Source organism: Lutra lutra, chromosome 16 (genome assembly GCF_902655055.1).
Source record: "Lutra lutra chromosome 16, mLutLut1.2, whole genome shotgun sequence".
Classification (NCBI taxonomy): Eukaryota; Metazoa; Chordata; class Mammalia; order Carnivora; family Mustelidae; genus Lutra; species Lutra lutra.
Window position 1 is genome coordinate 34,251,350 of NC_062293.1, and position 20,552 is coordinate 34,271,901.

Genomic DNA, 20,552 nt, shown 5'->3' on the forward strand with positions numbered 1-20,552 from the left:
AAATGTCCTTTTTTTCTAGGCATTAGATCTCTTTTCTAAGTTCCTGTTTTCTTTAAGTATGATTTAGTCTCTTTCTTCCATGTCAAAGGTCTTCTTTAGATGCCTGGTGTCCTTTACTGATTGTTCATATTTAAGAGTAAAACTCTGAAAAGCTGATCAGAAGTTCCATATGTGTAGGAAGGCATGTGGTTAGCTGGCAATTGACTGAGAACCTCCAAATATCATTTTCTGTAGTCAGTTGGTGCTGACAAAGATCCTCTATTCTTTTGCATAGAAAAAGCATCCTGGAGCTGGATGGGAGAGAAGAGATGAAGATCTTAACCTTCCAATACGCAGACCTTCACTGAAGTCAAGTTTTTACTTTAGCACTTCACTCTGTATCTGATATTTCACTCTTTTTTTTTTTTTTCTTGGAGAGTACACCTTTCCAAGTGCTAGTAATCTACCTATTTTTAGTCCTCTACCTTCTGCCTTCTACAGTCCCTAATGACTTTTTTTTTCCTTTCTTGCTTTTTATTTTTGTCTCCAATTTTTGAACCTACTAGGGTTCTATAGATGGAATCAACTTCTTTTGAGTTCTCTGTGCAGGCATTTAGGTTTGATCATATTCTACTCCACTGAGTCATGTACCATTGCTTTATCCCACTCTGTTTTCTTTACCTCCTGATGTGTGGAGTTAAATGCATTTCCTAGTTTTATTGAAAATGGGTTATGTGTGTTTGGTTTCTTGTTCTTTTTGTTTGGGATTAATTTCTGGAAAGATCACACTGTCTTAAAACAAGTCTTAGTAGAAAACTGTATTAAAAGACAATCAAAATGACTTTTAACAAAAATTACAAGGTTTGTAATACTTCAGTCTTTATCTTCCTTATTTTTACTTAAGCATTATACATGACTTATTAATTTAAAAGCTGAGGAACAAATAGGACCACAACTTTATTGGTGATTGTCTTTTTTTTTTTAATTTGTTTGTTTGTTTATTTAAGTAATCTCTACACCCAACGTGGGGCTTGAACTCATGACCCAAAATTAAGAGTCACATGCTGTTCTGACTGAGCCAGCTGAAATCACCCCTGGTGATTGTCTTAAAAGAAGCAGTTTAGATATTCTGAACTTTACTTTCTGTATTAATAAGTCAGTATTAATCTGCTGTCTGGCTTTCCCATTGGAATCATTTGAGATTAATGATGGAGATAATATAATAATGCTTGTCCTAGAAATGTTGAAAGAAGTACTGGTCAAGATTATTAGGTTAATTTATTCCTTTTGATATATTTTATAATCAAGGCTGACCATAATTAGTCACAATTCTGTCTTGAGTCAAATATGTTTCTGGCATGGGCACCTTAAATGAAAAGAAGAGGGTGTTGTTTTTCCACTGATGGTGGATAGGCACAGTGTACTGGGAAATCCATAGACTTAATTATTGCTAAATGTTAGATGTCCTTTTTGGCCCCAGGTATCTAAGACCTAACTTGCTTGCCTCTTCATGTGCTTAGTTACCACTCCCTCCCAATCTCAGGGTTTTTCTTTCCCCAAGCGTGGCTAGAGAGTCAGATGCTGTTTAATGTTTTCCTTGCTATCCCTGAAAACAAGCTCACAGTATAAATAATGAAAGTGAAGAGGTGCTAGGGTTAAGTCCAGAATTTTAATTCCTAACTAGATGATGGTATGCTGCCTTCGAGCTTCTTTATTCTGATTTTATTATTATTAACCCTCTTGAACTCGGTATGTGATAAGAACATGTCTTTTTCCAGCCTTGAAGATGAAATCAGAGTAGAACCACATGTCTCTTATTTATTTATTTGACAGAGAGAGATCACAAGTAGGCAGAGAGGCAGGCAGAGAGAGAGGAGGAAGCAGGCTTCCCGCTGAGCAGAGAACCCAATCTGGGGCTCGATCCCAGGACCCTGGGATCATGACCTGAGCCGAAGGCAGAGGCTTTAACCCACTGAGCCACCCAGGCGCCCCGCACATGTCTCTTTATCTTAAATGGTGTTTACATCTGGACAGTTTGTCTGAAATTTTCAGTTCTTCTAGGATTTTTTTTTTTTTTTTTACAAGAATGATACTACTTGGGTATTTTCTCAGGGTGGAATGTTGAGGAAAAGACTCTCTTTCCTACCAGTTGCAACAAAGATGGACCCTGGAAGCAAAGTACTGTTGCCCATGGCATTAGTTTAGCCCACACTGTAAATTTTACACTGTTTGGCTAAAGGCTTGTGGTTAACAGATTGGTCATACTTGTTTCATTCCTTCTTTTATTGAATCAGTTAAGAACTGGTAATGTGCCAGGCATTATGCTAGATACTAAGATATAGCATTTGAGGCAAATGTGGTCTCTCCCTCTCACTCTGCTTACCATATAATTCAAGGGAAGAATTGTTAAGCTTATTCTTACAATTTTTTTTTCTATCTTGTGGTCAAAATCCTTTCTACTTTGAGGTTGAAACCTCCCTCAGTATTTATCATTCTTTTTTCTCACTTCTAAACCTTGTCATCCTGTATATCTTTGCTGTCCTTATATTAAATAAGTTATCAGTAGCCCAGCCTTCTAATTCCCTGATCTCAACTCTATCAGCTTTCACCTCCATTCCACTTTACCAGCCCCCATGGCTGTATTCTCCACCTCTGAAGTGTTGGACTATAATAGAACAATAACTTTCTCACTTCTTTATTCTCACAATGCTTGGTCTTTGGCTCTCAACCTTTTAGTTCTTTGACTGTTTTGGGGGTTTTTTTGCTAAAGTTCTTAACCCCCTTCTTATTTCACTTTATTCTGAATCTGGTGTAATCAGCATGATCTGCCGTTTTAGTTCTTGCTAGCCCCATTGACCTTATGTTTAGGAAAGTCCTACTCCTAATAGTTCAGTTGTTAATATTCCTTTATTCTTTTATCTCAGCTACTGAGCATTGCTGGCAGAAATCACATAATCTTATAGATTGCTGCTAGGACAAATTCATAGTACCCAAATCATTTGGACCCTAAGTATTCATCAGCTTTTTCTCTCTCTCTCTCTCTCTCTTTTTTAAGATTTTATTTATTTATTTGACAGAGAGATAAAGAGGGCACAAGCAGGGAGAGTGTTAGGCAGAGGGAGACGGAGAGGCAGGCTCCCTGCTCGATGTGGGGCTCGATCCCAGGACCCTGGAATCATTACCTGAGCCGAAGGCAGACACTTAACTGACTGAGCCACCCAGGCGCCCCACCAACTTTTTTTCTCCATGTCCCCAGACAACTTCTTTCATTTTCTATAACTGCTATCAGTCCCTCTTAACTCTTTAGTACACTGCCTCTCCCTATTTGAGGCTGTCACATGTGATTTCCTTCCACTTCCTGTTCTAATCCCTACCCCTCATACCATATTAATCTGCATTTTTACTTGTTTTTACTTCCTTCTCTCCAGTGTTTAGTAGGAGATGTATTCCTCCTCCTTTCCAAGGTTAAGCCCTCTGCTTATGTTTTGGATCCCATCCCTTTCTGCCTGTTAGGGATCTTTGTCATTTCTTTCTGTTTTTCCATCCTCTGTCCTGACTTCTTTTTTTGTTTACGTATATTCATGCTTTTGCCATATTTCGTAAAACAGATCCTTCTTTCATACAAAGTCTTTCGATAGCTTCTACCCTCTTTGCCTTCTTAGCTGAGTTTCTTGAGAAGTCATGTTTTATTATTTTTTTCATTCACTCTATTTTGACTTAATGACTCTACTATTTCAATGAAACTCTTGTCACCACCAATCTCCTAATGGCTGAATTCAGTGGTCTCTACTTAATTCATCCTTAATTTACCTCTCTTACATTGAAGCTAAGAAAACTCTGTTTTGTTTACTTACGTGATTCTATTTACTATTTTTTTAAATTAAAGATTTATTTATTTATAAGAAATTTATAAATAAATTTATTTTTACTTGTGATCTGATAGATCACAAGTAGGCACAGAGACAGGCAGAGAGATAGGTGGAAGCAGGCTCCCCACTGAGCAGAAAGCATGATGTGGGGCTCGATTCCAGGACCCTGAGATGATGACCCGAGCCAAAGGCAGAGGCTTTAACCCACTGAGCCACCCAGGCGCCCCTATTTAGTTGCATTTATTTATTTCTGTTGTGTTCACAGTTTTATTTCCCTCACCCATCCTTGTTGATTTAATTTTATTTTTGGAATATATAAAACATCAGCATGGTTCAGAATTCAGAAACCCCCATTTTATAATCACAATAATATTTGATTTAGGTAACAGAAAAAAAAAACTTCAGGTAAGCTAAAAGCGTTGAGGCTTTACTCAGAAGGTGTTCTCAGAAGTCTAGTCCTATTACTTTTTTTTACCTTTCCACTGTCATTAGCTTTTGGTTTATCTTAGTTATCTTATTGAAGATATAAGGAGATACACGTACATATTCTTATCTCCCCTTTCTGACACAAAAGGTGGTATACTATAATACTGTTATGCCATGTATGCTCTTTTGTACCTTGGTTTCACAGAGAAATTCCCCATTCTTTTTATTTTTATTTATTTTTTTTTTAAAGATTTTATTTATTTATTTATTTGACAGACAGAGATCACAAGCAGGCAGAGAGGCAGGCAGAGAGAGAGGAGGAAGCAGGCTCCCTGCTGAGCAGAGAGCCCGATGCGGGGCTCGATCCCAGGACCCCGAGATCATGACCTGAGCCGAAGGCAGCGGCTTAACCCACTGAGCCACCCAGGCGCCCCTCCCCATTCTTTTTAAAGCTTTTTTTACACATTAGGTAGATAGTCCATAGGTTTTTATCTAGTATTCTATACATGGCCATTTAAGTTGTTTTTAATATTGCACTTTTACGAATAATATTGCAACTACTAATCTTGTGTATATGCTTTTTCATGTTACTGGAGATGTACCAGAACTTAGTCCTAGAATTTAGACCTAACATATCCAAAATAATGCATCATTTTCCCAAAACTCTTTTGATTTTCATTTCCTGTTATTGAATGATAACCATTGTCCTTTTAATTATGCAGAAACCATGGTATCATCATTTCTTCTCAACCTAGTCAGCAAGTGCTGATGATACCTTTTTCTTTTTTCCCACCTTCCTTTTCTCTTTCTTTCTTTCTTTCTTTTTAAGAGAGGTGGGGTGGGGAGGGGTAGAGGGAGAGAATCTTAAGTAGGCTCCATGACCAACGTGGAGCCCAATGTAGGGCTCAGTCTAACCACCCCGAGATCATGACCAGAGCCGCCAAAATCAAGAATTGGACGTTTAACCAACTGAACCACCCAGGTGCCCCCCACCTTCATTTTTTTAGGTACAGGTCTTACTTAATTTAGTTTACTGTATTAGCCTCCCAGCTGGTCTCATTTCTTCCCTAAAACTCCGAACTACTACTAAAACTGTCTTAAAGCCAAAGATTACTCATTTTCAGAACCTCAACATTTTTCCTCTGCCTCTGAGATAAGATTCAAGCGCTTTTGCCTAGGTACCTAGGCCTTGCATTTCCTGGTCTCCACCTACAACACCAGCCTAATGGCTAGTCACTTCTAACCGTACTGAACTACTTATAGATTACCTAGACATGTCCTGTCAAGCCTGTTTTGCACTGGAAATGCTTTTTTTATCCTCTGTGTTTCATTTTAATAATTTTTCATCACACAGTTTAGGTATTGCCGCCTCCCAGAACACTTCTTGCCATGTCAGCTGTAGTTCCTCTGTTCTCCCATAGCACCTTGTGTTTACCTGCATTGACTTCTCTCTCTTCCCTGAGACTTTGGACTCCTAATAGCTGGAGACTTCTGTTCGTTCTTCTTTCTTATTACAGAGCCTGGAGCATAGTAGACATAGAATAATTAGTGAACATATGAATAAACTTCATCTGTTTACATTTTTTAAAAAGGTATCTTTAGGTTGTTATTTACATGTTCGGTGCAAAAAATCCAAACAGTGCAGATATATATAAGAAGTGAATGTCTTCCATTACTCCTATCTCAGTCTCTGGTGGGAACTATAATTAAATTAATTATATTAAATATTAAACTATTGGCAAGAAGAGCACAAAATAGAATTTCCAGTTACTATAGAATAAAAATGTCTACTGTTTTGTTCTTATAGATCATCTCTTTTCCTTTAGGCAATGATAGTAAGAAATGCTAAAGATACAGCTCATACAAAAGCAGAACGGAATATTCTGGAGGAAGTAAAGCATCCCTTCATTGTGGATTTAATTTATGCCTTTCAGACTGGTGGAAAACTCTACCTCATCCTTGAGTATCTCAGCGGTCAGTACACTCAGTTTGGTGTAATTATTTGCATTTGCTCCAGAAACTGGGTTAAACATTATTTTCCAATGGAAAAATGCTTTTTCCCCAGTGTGATTAAATAGTTCTTAAAATTGACAAATACATTGACATAAGGAATTTAGATATGACTATGTGTTTCTTTTTGCAGACAAATATGAAGAACTTTAAAGGTTAGGTTTTTTCCCCATCTGTAAAATTTTATCTTAATCCTAATCCCTTTGTCCTCATACTTAAAATAACAAACACCTAATTGATACAGAGCCATCACATTGACTATGCTGGGGTAAGATACTATAATTCCAATGAACTATCAAAGCATTTCTAAACTCAAATGGAAAACTTACTGAGAGTATTTAAGATATTGAGTATTTTCAAAATTGCATCTCTAAACAGAGTTTTTTGGTTAGATGTAGCTTTTTTGTTAGACTATGCAGTTTACATAGGAAGACATCCACAATTTCTAGGGATTACTACCTCCTCAAACCTTGTTGCTTATCATTTCTAAATCACAGATATCTATTTCCAGCCAAGATATCTGAGTTTTCTGAAAAAAAGGTTCCACAGTGGCCTGTAACATGGAACAGAAAGATGCAGAATTTAGCAACTTTTTTGTGACTGTTGTTGCCGTTTTTTGAGTAACTTTATTTTGACAATTTCAGATTTATACAGAAAAGTTGCATAAATAGTACAAAGACTTCCCACATACCCTTCACCTAGATTCCCCAAGTGTTTTCATTTTACAGTTGTTTTGTTTCATCCTTCTTTTCTCTCCTTCTGTATATGTATACATATATATGTGTGTGTGTATATATATATGTGTGTGTGTGTGTGTATATATATATACATGTATATGTATAAACACACTTTTTTTTTTCTGGATTGCTTAAGCGAGTGTTTCAGACATGATTTCCCATTACCCCTAAATGCTCCAGTTTATATTTTCTAAAATTAATGACAGTATCTTAACTCTACTAAAGTTATCAAAACTGGAAATTAACATTGATATAGTAATATCTCTCAGTTCCCTTTAACCTAAACAGTTCCTCAGTCTTTATCTTTTGTGACCTTAACATTTTTGAAGAATATAGGCCAGTTATTTTGTAGAATGCACCAATTTGGGCTTATCTGATGTATCCTCAAGATTAGATTCAGGTTATGCATTTGGGGAGGATCATCGAAGTGACCTTATGTCTTCTGTCAGATCAGGAGGTACATGATGTTATATCTTTGTCCCATTGCTGTTGATGTTCACTTTGATCACATTTATAAGGTGGTGTTGGCCAGTTTTTCCCCTGGTGAAGTTTACCCTTTGTAATGAATAAGTATCTTGAGATACTTTGGGATTATCGAAATATCTTGTCTCTCATCAAGCTTTCACTTACAGTTTTAGCATTCATTGATTCTTGCTTGAAACAATTAACTGTAATGTTTGCCAAGTGATTTTTCTTATTCCATCATGCCTCATTCATTTATTTGGCATTCTGCTGTAACAAAGAGCTTTTCCTTCTCTCCCATTTTAAAACCTAATTTATTGATCTCTTCATTGATTTATATTATTGCGGGCTCATGTATTCTAAGATTATTCAATGGGATATAAGTCATTATTATCTTGATATTCAAAACAGTGCCATGCTTTTAATAAAGCTGCTGCTAGATTCATCTAGATTAAGAGATCTGAAAATACGGAATAAGGGCATTCACTAATTGTAAGGGTGGCTTAATTATATACTAACATTTTTCTGCTTAGGATAAAATGTGAGAGAAGTTTTAACCAAGATTACTTTTTTAACCTCAAGTCTGGAATCTTTTAACTATTTTGACGTTTAAAGATGTAAAACCTAGAATTCCAAAACATAGTTTTCACATAAGAATAAGAACACTGCAAAAATAGAATCCTGAAGACTTAGTTTTAAACCTATAGTTTTTAGGATCTGTTTTTTAGTTTTAAGGAACTGATATCTTTTAACTGTAGTTAAAAGAGAAAGCACAACCTTCTCATTAGAAATGGGTTGGAAATGAAGATTGTTTTATTTCTAAGGCCTTTTCCTTTTCTTCACAGGAGGAGAATTATTTATGCAGTTAGAAAGAGAGGGAATATTTATGGAAGACACAGCCTGGTAAGTGAAATTTTTGCAGTTGCATGGATTCAGGTAATGATTCATATAATTAAAAGCAAAGCCCTTTTCCCACTGTGGGCAGCCAAATGATTCAGTAAATTGTTCTGGAGCCAGTCAGTCACTCAGGACTTCAAGGGGGAGAAGTATCTTTGGGATGGGGCAGCTTTTGGAGGTCACATCATTCCTTTGCCCCCAGGCCTTGGGTGGAACGCTCTTCACGCCAGTTCCTAACAGAACCATTCTCACTGGGGCTTTCTTTCCTTGAATTGGTAAGCTGCCTGCCTTGGCTGTGGGTGAGTGTGGTTTTCCGGTGAAACTTTATGTCTGGAACAATGGAAAGTATCAGAAATCATCTCCTCTTTTTTTTTAGACTTTCCAGTTCCCAAGGTGCAGTCTTAGGGAGGTGATAAGCCGGCACACATCATCTGTGGATTGATTCTATGGCCAGGATGGGATCTACCCTTATATTTCTTAAGATGGCATCTGCTTCAAATTAAAAATATACACATCCTTTTGTGAGATGACAGTATTGGGTAACAATAAATCAGTTTATCCTACACATTAATTGAATAGAAAACACTTAAATGTTTTTTTCTACTTTAATTACCAAACTGCATTCCATTGTTTAATTTCAGGCTTTTTCTAACACAGAAGCTGCATTTAAGAGCCTTAGGGATGAAGTACCCTTTTTTGGAGGAGGCTCTCTGAGCCGTGTTGGAGGCTGTATTTGTGGTCCTGCTGGCTGTGAAACTGCCTCAGTCCTCTAGGACACACCCTCTCCATCCTGGAGTAATCTGCAGGATTGCAACATTGTTATGCAGCCAGTATTGCAGTGCCTTGTGCTTTTCGAATCCAGACAGGGTTGACTCAGCCCTTTATTCTTTTGAGGTAGATAAATTTGAGTGTCACACAGTTTATAGTTGTGGGCTGGCTGGCAGGAGGGAGGGCAGATACTGTGGGCATGAACTGTATATAAATATGCAGCTGTATTAAGGGATGAGTGGGCTTCTAAGGGTCAGATTACTTATAAGGTATCTTTCGAAACTAAGACTTGATCTCTGAGAATAACAAAGTTCCTGTGTCCTATGGGATTTTAAAATTGGGGGTGGGTGGGAGAAATTTGCTTTGATCTGAATGACTATTGTCCTAATTCCTATTAGGAACAGAACAAAAACCAGTGACAGTTTGGCATATTCTGGACTTTTTTACAATTAGTAGTATGTTCTAAAGAAATAAAACATTTTATAGTTTCACTAAATAAGTGAAACATAAATGTCACCATGCCTTTTGGCAGCATCCTATGCCATCTCTTTCCCCCATCCCCACTAATTTGGTCTTTGGTGCATGTCTATTTCTTTCAAGGAATTTTGCTCCATACATAAACTGCTTTGAGTATATTACTCTTTTTAATTTTATTAAATCACTTTTGTTTCCAGCTTTTACTTGGCAGAAATCTCCATGGCTTTGGGGCATTTACATCAAAAGGGGATCATCTACAGAGACCTGAAGCCGGAGAATATCATGCTTAATCACCAAGGTGGAGATATACCGTAAACAATTCTATAGTAAATAATCATCTTAAAATCCTCCCACCCAGGTCATGGTCATTTTCAAAGCCCCATAGTCATGTAACTTCTGTTATACACTCCTCCCTCAGAATTTATGGCATCCTAATGCTTGCTGAGATTTAAGTATTTAGATAATTGTGATTGATGAGATTAGAGGAAGTTAGGAATAACTGACCACTTAACTGTGTTTTCGGGTTTAATCCTTGCTCTTTATAGCTTATCATTCTTTTGAAATCTTTACATAACCTGTGGTGAGCCAAAAGCCAGTCCCAACTTTAGTTTTGGTTTGTCCCTTAAATTGGAAAGTAGATCTTAACCCTATAGATTGAGTTTTCCGTAATGAAAAAAATGCATAAATATTAGAAGCAGTACTTTTTATGATAAATTTTATTAATGCTGTAAAAAAGGATTAGAATTGAACCACAATATTTGATGTAGCCTTGGAAAGAAAATGTTGAGTAGGCATCAGTTTATTCTTGGTGTTCATAACAACAAGCATAAAAATCAAAGGCCCATACTCTGTGCAGCTGTATGTAGAGCAGACTGAGTCTTGATTACAACTGCATGCTGCTAGAGACAGTTTGATTTATGCACGAGTAATCTGGGCTCGGTAGACTTCTCAGGTCACTCATACCCCAGAGGAGCAACCAGCCAGCCAGGCTGTCTGGGTGCTGTCAGGGTGCCTTCGGTGTCTACAAAATGATACATGAGGTAGTTAAGGGTTTTAAATTCTTGGACAGGAAATGGTGTGGACAACTGATGCTAATATGAATATGTTTCAAATTGTGCTTTTTTTCTCGTTTTCCTTTTTTTTTTTTTTTTTTTAGGAGAAATGCTACTTAACCAAGTACATCATGGGAATCTATGTATCTCTGTCCCTCCCAGTTCCACTCCCATCCCCCCACACTTGGATTCTGACTCTGAATTCTAAGGCAAAGGATAGAATAGGGAAGTGACTAGTTAACTTCTTTGATCCATAATGCTGAGTGTGTCAGGTGGTTCTGTGAAAATAAAGGTCATATTTTTTTGTATGTCAGAGTATCAGTAAGCCATTACCTTTTCTTTTCTCTGAAATAAACCTGGAATAGTAGGGTTCCTGGGGTGGTTAAACCACTCTATATCTAATAACATTTCAGTAAAGCTAAGCTTGAACTGCAATGTTCTTTGTGTAAGGTGGTGAGTTTTTTACTTTTTGGATTAGAGATGACAGTCCCTTGCCATAGCAATTTCATTTCTTTTTCTGAATTGGCAGTATTGGCAGAATAAGCCAACTTGTTAGAGTGATTTCCTGAGACCATTTAAAAAACTGTCCAGTCACAGTTCACTGTGGTAAAAAGTTATATATTTGAAGTATAGTGTCAGACTTTTAAATGATGCAACATATTTTTATAAGAGTTTGTGTACTTAAACCAGACTTTTTTTTTTAAGATTTTATTTATTTATTTGATAGAGATCACAAGTAGGCAGAGAGGCGGGCAGAGAGAGAAAGGAGGAAGCAGGCTCCCTGCTGAGCAGAGAGCCTGATGCTGGGGTCCATCCCAGGACACCGGGATCATGACCTGAGCTGAAGGCAGAGGCTTTAACCCACTGAGCCATCCAGGTGCCCCTTAAACCAGGCTTTAGAGAATTTTTCTTGAAGGCTTGCTTTCTCAGGATGGTAGAGGATTCTAGGTATAGGTAAAGATAGAGCTTTGGAAAAACTGTTTTACTTTTTTCTCTATTTTCCCTTTATATTATATCATTGGCCAAAAATGACTGTGTTAGCTTTAAAAAGTTAGCATCCCATATTATGGATGGCACCTTGCTAGTTGTTTGTATCTTCAACAAATATTTAAGGCAGAAAATGTTAAATGGAAGAATAGATTATTGTCTTGTATGATACATTCAAACACTGCACATGCTTAGAATTCTCAGAATAACCATGCTGTGATCTTTCATTGTAGGTCATGTGAAACTAACAGACTTTGGACTATGCAAAGAATCTATTCACGATGGAACAGTCACACACACATTTTGTGGAACAATAGAATACATGTGAGCTGCATGTTGCAAGAAATATAACTGGTTTGAGGGGTGATAGCTAACTTTTACCTGGTTTATGTAGGACCATTGGCTCCGCATATTGTTTTTAAACTTCTAATTCAGATGATATGCAAATGGGTGAATTTTTTAGGCGTATTATTTTTCTCATTGTAGGGCCCCTGAAATCTTGATGAGAAGTGGCCACAATCGTGCTGTGGATTGGTGGAGTTTGGGAGCATTAATGTATGACATGCTGACTGGAGCAGTAGGTGCACAGTTAAAAGCTGCATGTATTATGGTCTGTGCTGAGTAGTTATTAAATCATTATGGCAAGAGACCTTTCCTGTGCTTTTAAAAAATGTTACTGATGGAGTTATTAAAAAAAAAATTAACACTAATATGCTTTATTGGTAGTAGTATGGGCCCTGTACTTTTAAAAACATTTTTGTTTAATGATCTGTCATGTCAGTCCTGTGAAATAGGTATAAAATAGATACTGCCCTTATTTTATAAAAAGAGAAAGTAAAGCATAAAATCACAGGGCTCACCTATTACCACACAGAGATAAAGTGGAAACCCAGTTTCTTCTGAGATGTTACTATTTCTTCTGTCACATTGCTTAAAAACTATAGATCTTTAGCAGTCAGCCCATATCACAGCATACATATCTGATCTTTATGCATAACTGACTAATTCAGGAAATGGATGATTTTATTTTTGTATGCTAATTTTTCTCACTCTTTTCTACTCATAGCCCCCATTCACTGGGGAGAACAGAAAGAAAACAATTGACAAAATCCTCAAATGTAAACTCAATTTGCCTCCCTACCTCACACAAGAAGCCAGAGATCTGCTTAAAAAGGTAGGACATGAGGCGCGCCTGGGTGGCTCAGTCGGTTAAGTGTCTGCCTTTGGCTTGGGTCATGATCTTGGGGTCCTGGGATCAAGCACTGTGTCAGGCTCCCTGCTCAGCAGGAGTCTGCTTCTCCCTCTCTGCACTCAGTCTCTCTCAAATAAATAAATAAATAAATAAATAAATAAATAAATCTTTTTTTTTTTTTTTTTTTTTTTTTAAAGGTAGGACATGAAATGATAACCCTCAACTACTGGAATTTAATAGATTTGAACATACATTTTATTTTATCTTATTTTTTAAGATTTATTTATTTATTTGACAGATAGATCACAAGTAGGCAGAGAGGCAGTCAGAGAGGGAGGGGGAAGCAAGCTCCCTACTGAACAGAGAGCCCAATGTGGGGCTCGATCCCAGGACCTGGGATCATGATCTGACCTGAAGGCAGAGGTTTAACCCACTGAGCCACCCAGGCACCCCTGAACATACATTTTAAATAAAGAATCATATATATTAATCAAAACACCTACAGTTTTTGCAGGTAAAGTACATATTTTTTAAAGATTTTCTTTCCTTGGGGTGCCTGGGTGGCTCAGCTCTGGTCATGGTCCCAGGTCCTGGAATTGAGCCCTGCGTTGGGCTCCCTGCTCAGCAAGGAGTCTGCTTCTCCCTCTCCCTCTGCCCCTCCCTTACACACTCCCCGCTGCCTGCCGCTTGTGTGTGCTTTCTCTCTCTGTTCTATCTCCTTAAATAAATAATTTTTTAAAAAATATTTTTTTCCTTTTTATTCCCAAGCAATATTATAAATAAATAAATAAATAAATAAAGCCAATTTTCTCAAAATAGAGAAATATAGACAAGCAAATTCTCTAAATAAAAAATAATCAATTTGACTAAGGTTTATCAATGTTTGGTTTTGTTTTCCCTCTTTAAAGCTGCTGAAAAGAAATGCTGCTTCTCGACTTGGAGCTGGTCCTGGGGATGCTGGAGAAGTTCAAGTAGGGATTGGCCTTTTTGGTGGTTTGAGGGGAAGATAGTGCTAATTTTATTTATTTGTGAGGGTTGTGTGTAGTTGTTTAAAGTATAGCTTATTTTGGGGGGCACCTGGGTGGCTCAGTTGATTAAGCATCCAACTCTTGGTTTTGGCTCAGGTCATGATCTCAGGGTCTTGGGATCAAACCCTATTTTGGGCTCCAAACTCAGCATGGAGTCTGCTTGAGAGATTCTCTCTCTTTCTCTCTCTCCCCCCCTCTGCCCCTCCCCGCACTTGTGTGCATGTTTTCTCTCTCTCAAATAAATAAATAAAATCTAAAAAATAATTATAGCTTATTTTGTGATTTGTAACTTCAAACAGACAGTTAATTTGTCAGTTCAGTGAAGTCTATTCACCTTGACTTTTCTTCCTGTTCTTTTTTTCTAGGCTCATCCATTCTTCAGGCATATTAACTGGGAAGAATTGCTGGCTCGGAAGGTGGAGCCCCCCTTTAAACCTCTGTTGGTATGTATACATGAAAGCATATACTTTGAAGGACCTGGTATTTCTTTAGAATAAAATCCCAGGGGCGCCTGAGTGGCTCAGTCGTTAAGCTGTCTGCCTTTGGCTCAGGTCATGATTCTGGGGTCCTGGGATCAGGCCCTGCATCCGGCTCCCAGCTCCATGGGAAGCCTGCTTCTCCCTCTCCCACGCTCCCTGCTTGTGTTCCCTCGCTGTCTCTTTGTCAAATAAATTAAAAAATCTTTAAAAAAAAAAGATGGGGCGCTTGGGTGGCTCAGTGGGTTAAAGCCTCTGCCTTCGGCTCAGATCATGATCCCGGGGTCCTGGGATTGAGCCCTGTGTCAGGCTCTCTGCTCAGCGGGGAGCCTGCTTCCTCCTCTCTCTCTGCCTGCCTCTCTGCCTACTTGTGATCTGTCAAATAAATAAAATCTTAGGGGAAAAAAAAAAAAGAATAAAATCTTAGAGCATTCAAAAACATTATGTTTATATTAACCATTCAGAAAACTTTGGTTTATGTTCTTCTCAGACTCTATTCTGTATAGTCTTTTCAAGGACTATTGCCATCAGCAATTGATGAGTATATTAACTATTTTTTAGTTGGTTGCCTAAGACAACTAAATATTTCAAGTAGTTAGAACTTTTTTGCTTTGTTTCCTTGATTCAACCATATTTTATTTTTATGGGGTGTAACTGTTTACTCTTTTTTTTTTTTTTTTTAAGTTTTTTTTAAGTAATCTCTACATCCCACATGGGGCTCTAACTCATGACCCCGAGATCAAGGTGTTTGGGGTACCTGGGTGGCTCAGTAAGCATATGCCTTCAGCGCAGGTCATGATCCCATGGTCCTGGGATTAAGTCCTGAATCAGGCTCCCTACTCAATGGGGAGCCTGCTTCTACCTCTGCCCCCTGCTCATGCTCTCTCTCTTTCTCTCACAAGTAAATACATAAAATCTTAAGGAAAAAAAAAAAAGTCACATGTTCTGACTGGGCCAGCCAGGTGCCCCTATTTTCTTTTTCTTTCTTTCTTTCTTTTTTTTTTTAAGATTTTATTTATTTAACAGAGAGAGCATTCACACGCACAAGCAGAGGCAGCAGCAGGCTCTCTGCTGAGCTGGGAGCCGGAACTAGGGCTCAGTCCCAGGACCCTGGGATGATGACCTGAGCTGAAGGCAAATATTTAACTGACTGAGCCCCTCAGGTGCCCCTTATTTTTTATTTCTAAATAAAGTTTAGTTGACATATAATAATATGTAAGTTTCAGGTATACAGCATAGTGATTTAACAATTATATACATAACAAAATGTTCACCGGGTTAAGTGTGGTTACCCTCTGATTCAGCCCTGTTTTGAATTTGATTTTCTGGGAATTTTCTTCAAAATATAGCATATGTGTGTATTAGTTTGCTAGGCCTGCTGTAATAAAGTACCACCAACTAGGTGGCTTACACAGCAGAAGTTTATTATATTATAGTTCTGGAGACTAGATGCCAAGATAATGTATTGACACACTTGGTTCATTATGAAGGTTATGAGAGCCCTCCTTTCCACTCTGTGCCTCTCTCCTAGCTTCTGCTGGTTTGCTAGCGATCTTTGGCCTTCTCAGCTTTGGCCATGCTAAGCTTGGAGCCCATAGGTGACATCACCCGATCTCTACCTTTATGTTTGCATTCTCCTTTTGTGCACGTCTGTGTCCAGATTTTCCCATTTTATCAGGACTGAATTAGGATCTTCCCTACTCCAAAATGGCCTCATCTTAACTAATTTCATCTGCACTGACCCTCATTCAAATTAGGTTCCGTTCTGAGGTATTTATTTGGGTTAGAACTTCAACATATGAATGTTGATGGAGACACAACTCAAATCATAACAATGTATTTATTAGTAAATGAGTTAGTGTGTTAGTTCTTGTCTTTCTTCCACCTCAGAATTTGAGAAAATATAGTTTCTTTTTCTCTTTCTTGGGGTGAAGGTGGAGGAGGAGGAGGATAATGATGATGATAATTTGGTCCTGGAGCACGAGGTGACTTGCTTTAAAATTTTCATATATATAATTATAAAGGAGGATAATTAACCCTTATGTACCAACTGTCCAGCTTGTCAGGTCATCTTGTTTAAACTTAAACAGAACTGCTAGTTATCATCACAACTAAAAAGCTGACAATTTCCCCAATTTCTTTTGTTTTCTTTTCCTCCCTATTGGTTTGTTCTAATAAGGATTCAGTCAAGGTCTGTACGGTTTGGTTATTTTATCTCTTAGGTTGTTTTCCATCTGAAGATACCCCCATCTCAATTCCTCTCCTGAGTACTTACTGAAGAAACTGGACCATTTATCCTATAGGGTTTCGAACTTTGATTTTGTGATTTTAATCCATAGTGTCATTGATCATACTCATCTCTTCCCTGTATTTCCAAAAACTAGTATTTAGATTTAGATACTTAATCTGGTTATTTATTTGATGGAGAGAGTGATCACAAGTAGGCAGGCAGGCAGAGAGAGTGGGGAAGCAGGCTCCCCGGTGAGCAGAGAGCCCGATGCAAGGCTTGATCTCAGGACCCTGAGATCATGGCCTGAGCTGAAGGCAGAGGCGTAACCACTGAGCCACCCAGGCGCCCTGAGATTAAACTTTTGATGTTGTATATTTTGGTCAGGAGGCATAATGTATGTATGTATGTGTGTGTGTGTGTGTGTGTGTGTGTATATATATGTGTGTGTGTGTGTGTGTGTGTGTGTGTGTATCTATTTTTTTTTTTTTTTTTTTTTCATCATTGCCAGCATCAGTGATTCTTAGCTATGGTCAGTTTGGCAAGATTTGGAGACAAGTTGTCACTTTTTGGGGAGGGGATGTTACTGGTTTGCAGTGAGTTGAGGCCAGAGATGCTGCTAAACATCCTCCTTTATGAAGGACAGGGCTCTGCAACAGTTATCAAGCCCAAAATGTCAGTAGTGCTGAGATTCAGAAACTCTAGCCTACTTTCAGGATTTCATTAGGGGTTTGTAAAATGTCTTATTCTAATACTATAATTGATTCCTCATTAGTGAATTTTTCCTTAAAGAGAAACTTATGTTGTTCATACAGGAAAGGCAGGATAAATGTTTCTTTCCCAGTTTTCAAAATAATCAATTAGTTCTTTAACATCTTCCAAAATTGACCAATGAATTCCGTGATTCTTTTTAAGTATAATTATGAGCTTTAATATATTTGTGTTTTAATCCACTGCAGTAATTTTTACTGATGCTTAGTTTGTATCATCTTTTGACACTAGGTGCTTCTTCATGTTGGTTTCTTAGCTCTTTTGACATGACCACAAAGTCTGATATTGTGCCAGAGAGAAGGAATTAAACAGATGTGGTAGTTAGATTTAGGTGATGTTTTTCATAAGAAAATGTACTGATGCAGAGTAGAATATCATTTTTGCTCCTTGAGAATGTAGTAGGATGAACCAAGCTATAGGAAGAAATTTTAGAGCATTTTACAAATATGTTTTGTGTTAAAACTGCCTCAGTGGTTTCTCAGGTTTATTATAAATGTGCAGTGGCCTGCTGAGCAAATTATCTCTAATAGGGAATTTATCCAGTGGACTAGGCACACTGAAATTTTTTAAGTGGGGAAGATTGATATTCAAAAAAAAATTTTTTTTTGACATTCACATTTTTTTAAAAAATGATGAGTGTGTACTAAAATCTACTTTAGTATACGCTTAAACATTGAAGATGTAATTTGACCTTTGAAACTTTCCGCTTGGGGCCACCTGGGTGGTTCAGTTGGTTAAGCATTTGCTTTAGGTTCAGGTCATGACCTTGGGCTCCTGGGATTGAGCCCTTACATTGGGCTCCCTGCTCAGTGGGGAGTCTGCTTCTCCCTCTCCCCCTGCCCATCCCCACCATTTGTGGTCTCTCTAGCTCTCTCTCTCTCTCTTTTTTTTAAGATTTTATTTATTTATTTTTGACAGAGAGAGACTTAGTGAGAGGGGAACACAAGCAGGGGGAGTGGGAGAGGGAGAACAGGCTTCCCGTGGAGCAAGGAGCCTGATTGCAGGACCCTGGGATCATGACCCGAGCCAAAGGCAGGTGCCTAATGACTGAGCCACGCAGGCACCCTCCCTCTCTCTCTTTCAAATAAATATATAAAATCTTTAAAAAGAAACTTTCTACCTGTGTTTATTCTTCAGTCTGTTCCTACTAAAACTGTTTGATATTTTATTACAGTTAAGCCCTCTGAAGAGTTTTAACTAGAGCCTTCTCTAATGCAAGTCATGCATTTGATTGATATGTATAATATAGACTATTCATTGTTTTCTAATTTTGTTTTTCACAAAGCAATCCGAAGAGGATGTGAGTCAGTTTGATTCAAAGTTTACACGTCAGACACCTGTTGACAGCCCAGATGACTCAACTCTCAGTGAAAGTGCCAACCAGGTCTTTCTGGTAAGTGAAAGAATTTCCATGTGGCCATGAGAAATTTAAGTATTAGGATGGACCCTTTTCAATAAGAAAATTCAATTTGTTTGCTTTGCAGTTGATATAGATAACCTTAGATGTTATTTTTTATTAGTTAACTTGGGTTTTTTAAGTTTTCTGACTTGCTAAATTAGAAAATTGATTCCCATAATCCAGTGTTCCATTTCAGCATTTAGAGTAGAACTGTATGGTTCTTTGGAGTATATGATTCCCTTTTACGTGGGCTGCTGACTTAAAATGAGGTTTGCCTCAGTATCTCTATTGGAAGTCACACCATTGTAACAGTAGGAGAAGAATTCACTGTAACTATTCTATTCTTGGAATAATTCCAGATTTTTGGTACATTTTCATGCAACTTTGTAGGGGATTTTTAACCTGTTAATTGTGAATATTAGACATCAAAATATATTGGTTTATATGTAGTAGGAAATAAACTAATTCTCACTGTAGAAGTATTTGTATTGATTTGTACCTTGTCTCCTCAGAAAAGCAAAGCTTTTAGATTTTTTTTTTTAGATTTTTTGAGGGCTTTTAGATTTTGATCAACAAAAACCTCATTTTATACCATTTATTTTGTTACATAAAGTGAATCTCTTTATTTTTTATTTATTTATTTTTAGGAGTTCTTATTTGACAGAGAGAGAGAGTGCACAAGCAGGCAGAATATAGAGGCAGTGGGAGAAGCAGGCTCCCTGCTGAGCAAGGAGCCCTATATGGGGCTCGATCCCAGGACCCTGGGATCATGACCTGAGCTGAAGGCAGTCGCTTAACCAACTGAGCCACCCAGGCGCCCCTCTTTAAAAACTAATAAGAAACAATAACATCTCACTTATCTGGAGATTGTGGTCAGAGCAACTTCAGTTCAATAATTATTTAAATTCCTATCACAGAATTAAAGGAAATTTAAAGATGGTTAAGGCACAGACTGGTCCTCTTGGTAGTTAAACTATGTGGGGAAATGGTTTCTGAAGTCTACATACACTTGTCACAAAGCATGTGTGCTACAGAATTGCACCTCAGTCTTTAGGACATCACCCAGAGGCTTATTGAGTCTTTTTACTATAACTCAAAATGCCTATTCATAGGTGACTAGAATTATAATTAGAAGGGAAGTTTAGGTGGAGGACTGATTGTTAAAGGCATAAACATTGACAGCAAAGAAATGACACCTGGTGGTTTGATAGCAAGGTCCAAGAAAGAACTAAAGCTAACAAAACTGCATAATTGCCTATTATAATTGAGGGTTTTCACAATGCTGACCCTTATACATCAAGAAAATACCAAATCTTAAAAAAAGAAAAAAGAAAATACCAGATCTATCCAATCATTGGTATTAAGTCAGAGAGACCATATATGCCAACTTAGAGAATTCTATTTTTACTTTGGCCTAATAATGAGAAACTGTTTGGGGTGTGATAATCTTAGTTGCTCATGTGCATGTGGCTAGAAACAGTAGAATTTTCTTTGCATTCATCTTGGTATTTAATAGCTTAACGTGGAGCCTACATTTTCCTATTTTGTTCTACTCCTTCAACAAAGTGGAATACTGTTTACTGGCATATGGGACTCAATAGAATTCTGCCTTCCTGAGATCCATGCCTCAAGAAATGGCTGGAAAGAAGCTAAAAGGTGTGAAATGAGATTGGGGAGATGAGAGGAAACAGAGTGCTGATTTTAGGTGTGCACTGTTATTTTGGTGTGTCAGAGACTGAAACCACATTTTCTTGATATATATGACAAAACGCCATTCTGGAGTCAACAATTACTA

General features: G+C 37.7%; 1 protein-coding gene across 10 annotated transcripts in view; it reads left to right on the forward strand.

Annotated features, from left to right (window-relative positions):
* The window catches only part of RPS6KB1 (ribosomal protein S6 kinase B1), a 53,482-nt gene that overhangs the window by 13,223 nt on the left and 19,707 nt on the right, over nucleotides 1-20,552 (forward strand). For 5 of the 10 annotated variants that reach the window (XM_047709309.1, XM_047709313.1, XM_047709315.1 and 2 more), the window contains exons 5-13: nucleotides 6,101-6,248; nucleotides 8,329-8,386; nucleotides 9,823-9,923; nucleotides 11,898-11,988; nucleotides 12,151-12,241; nucleotides 12,731-12,838; nucleotides 13,765-13,827; nucleotides 14,250-14,327; nucleotides 18,644-18,751. In XM_047709309.1, coding sequence (XP_047565265.1) covers nucleotides 6,101-6,248; nucleotides 8,329-8,386; nucleotides 9,823-9,923; nucleotides 11,898-11,988; nucleotides 12,151-12,241; nucleotides 12,731-12,838; nucleotides 13,765-13,827; nucleotides 14,250-14,327; nucleotides 18,644-18,751 — 846 coding nt within the window. Of the gene's footprint in view, nucleotides 1-5,221; nucleotides 5,867-6,081; nucleotides 6,249-8,328; nucleotides 8,387-8,582; nucleotides 8,656-8,756; nucleotides 9,275-9,822; nucleotides 9,924-11,897; nucleotides 11,989-12,150; nucleotides 12,242-12,730; nucleotides 12,839-13,764; nucleotides 13,828-14,249; nucleotides 14,328-18,643; nucleotides 18,752-20,552 lie in introns of those variants that run through there. The other 5 variants (XM_047709314.1, XM_047709316.1, XR_007123606.1 and 2 more) reach the window with 5 other exon arrangements.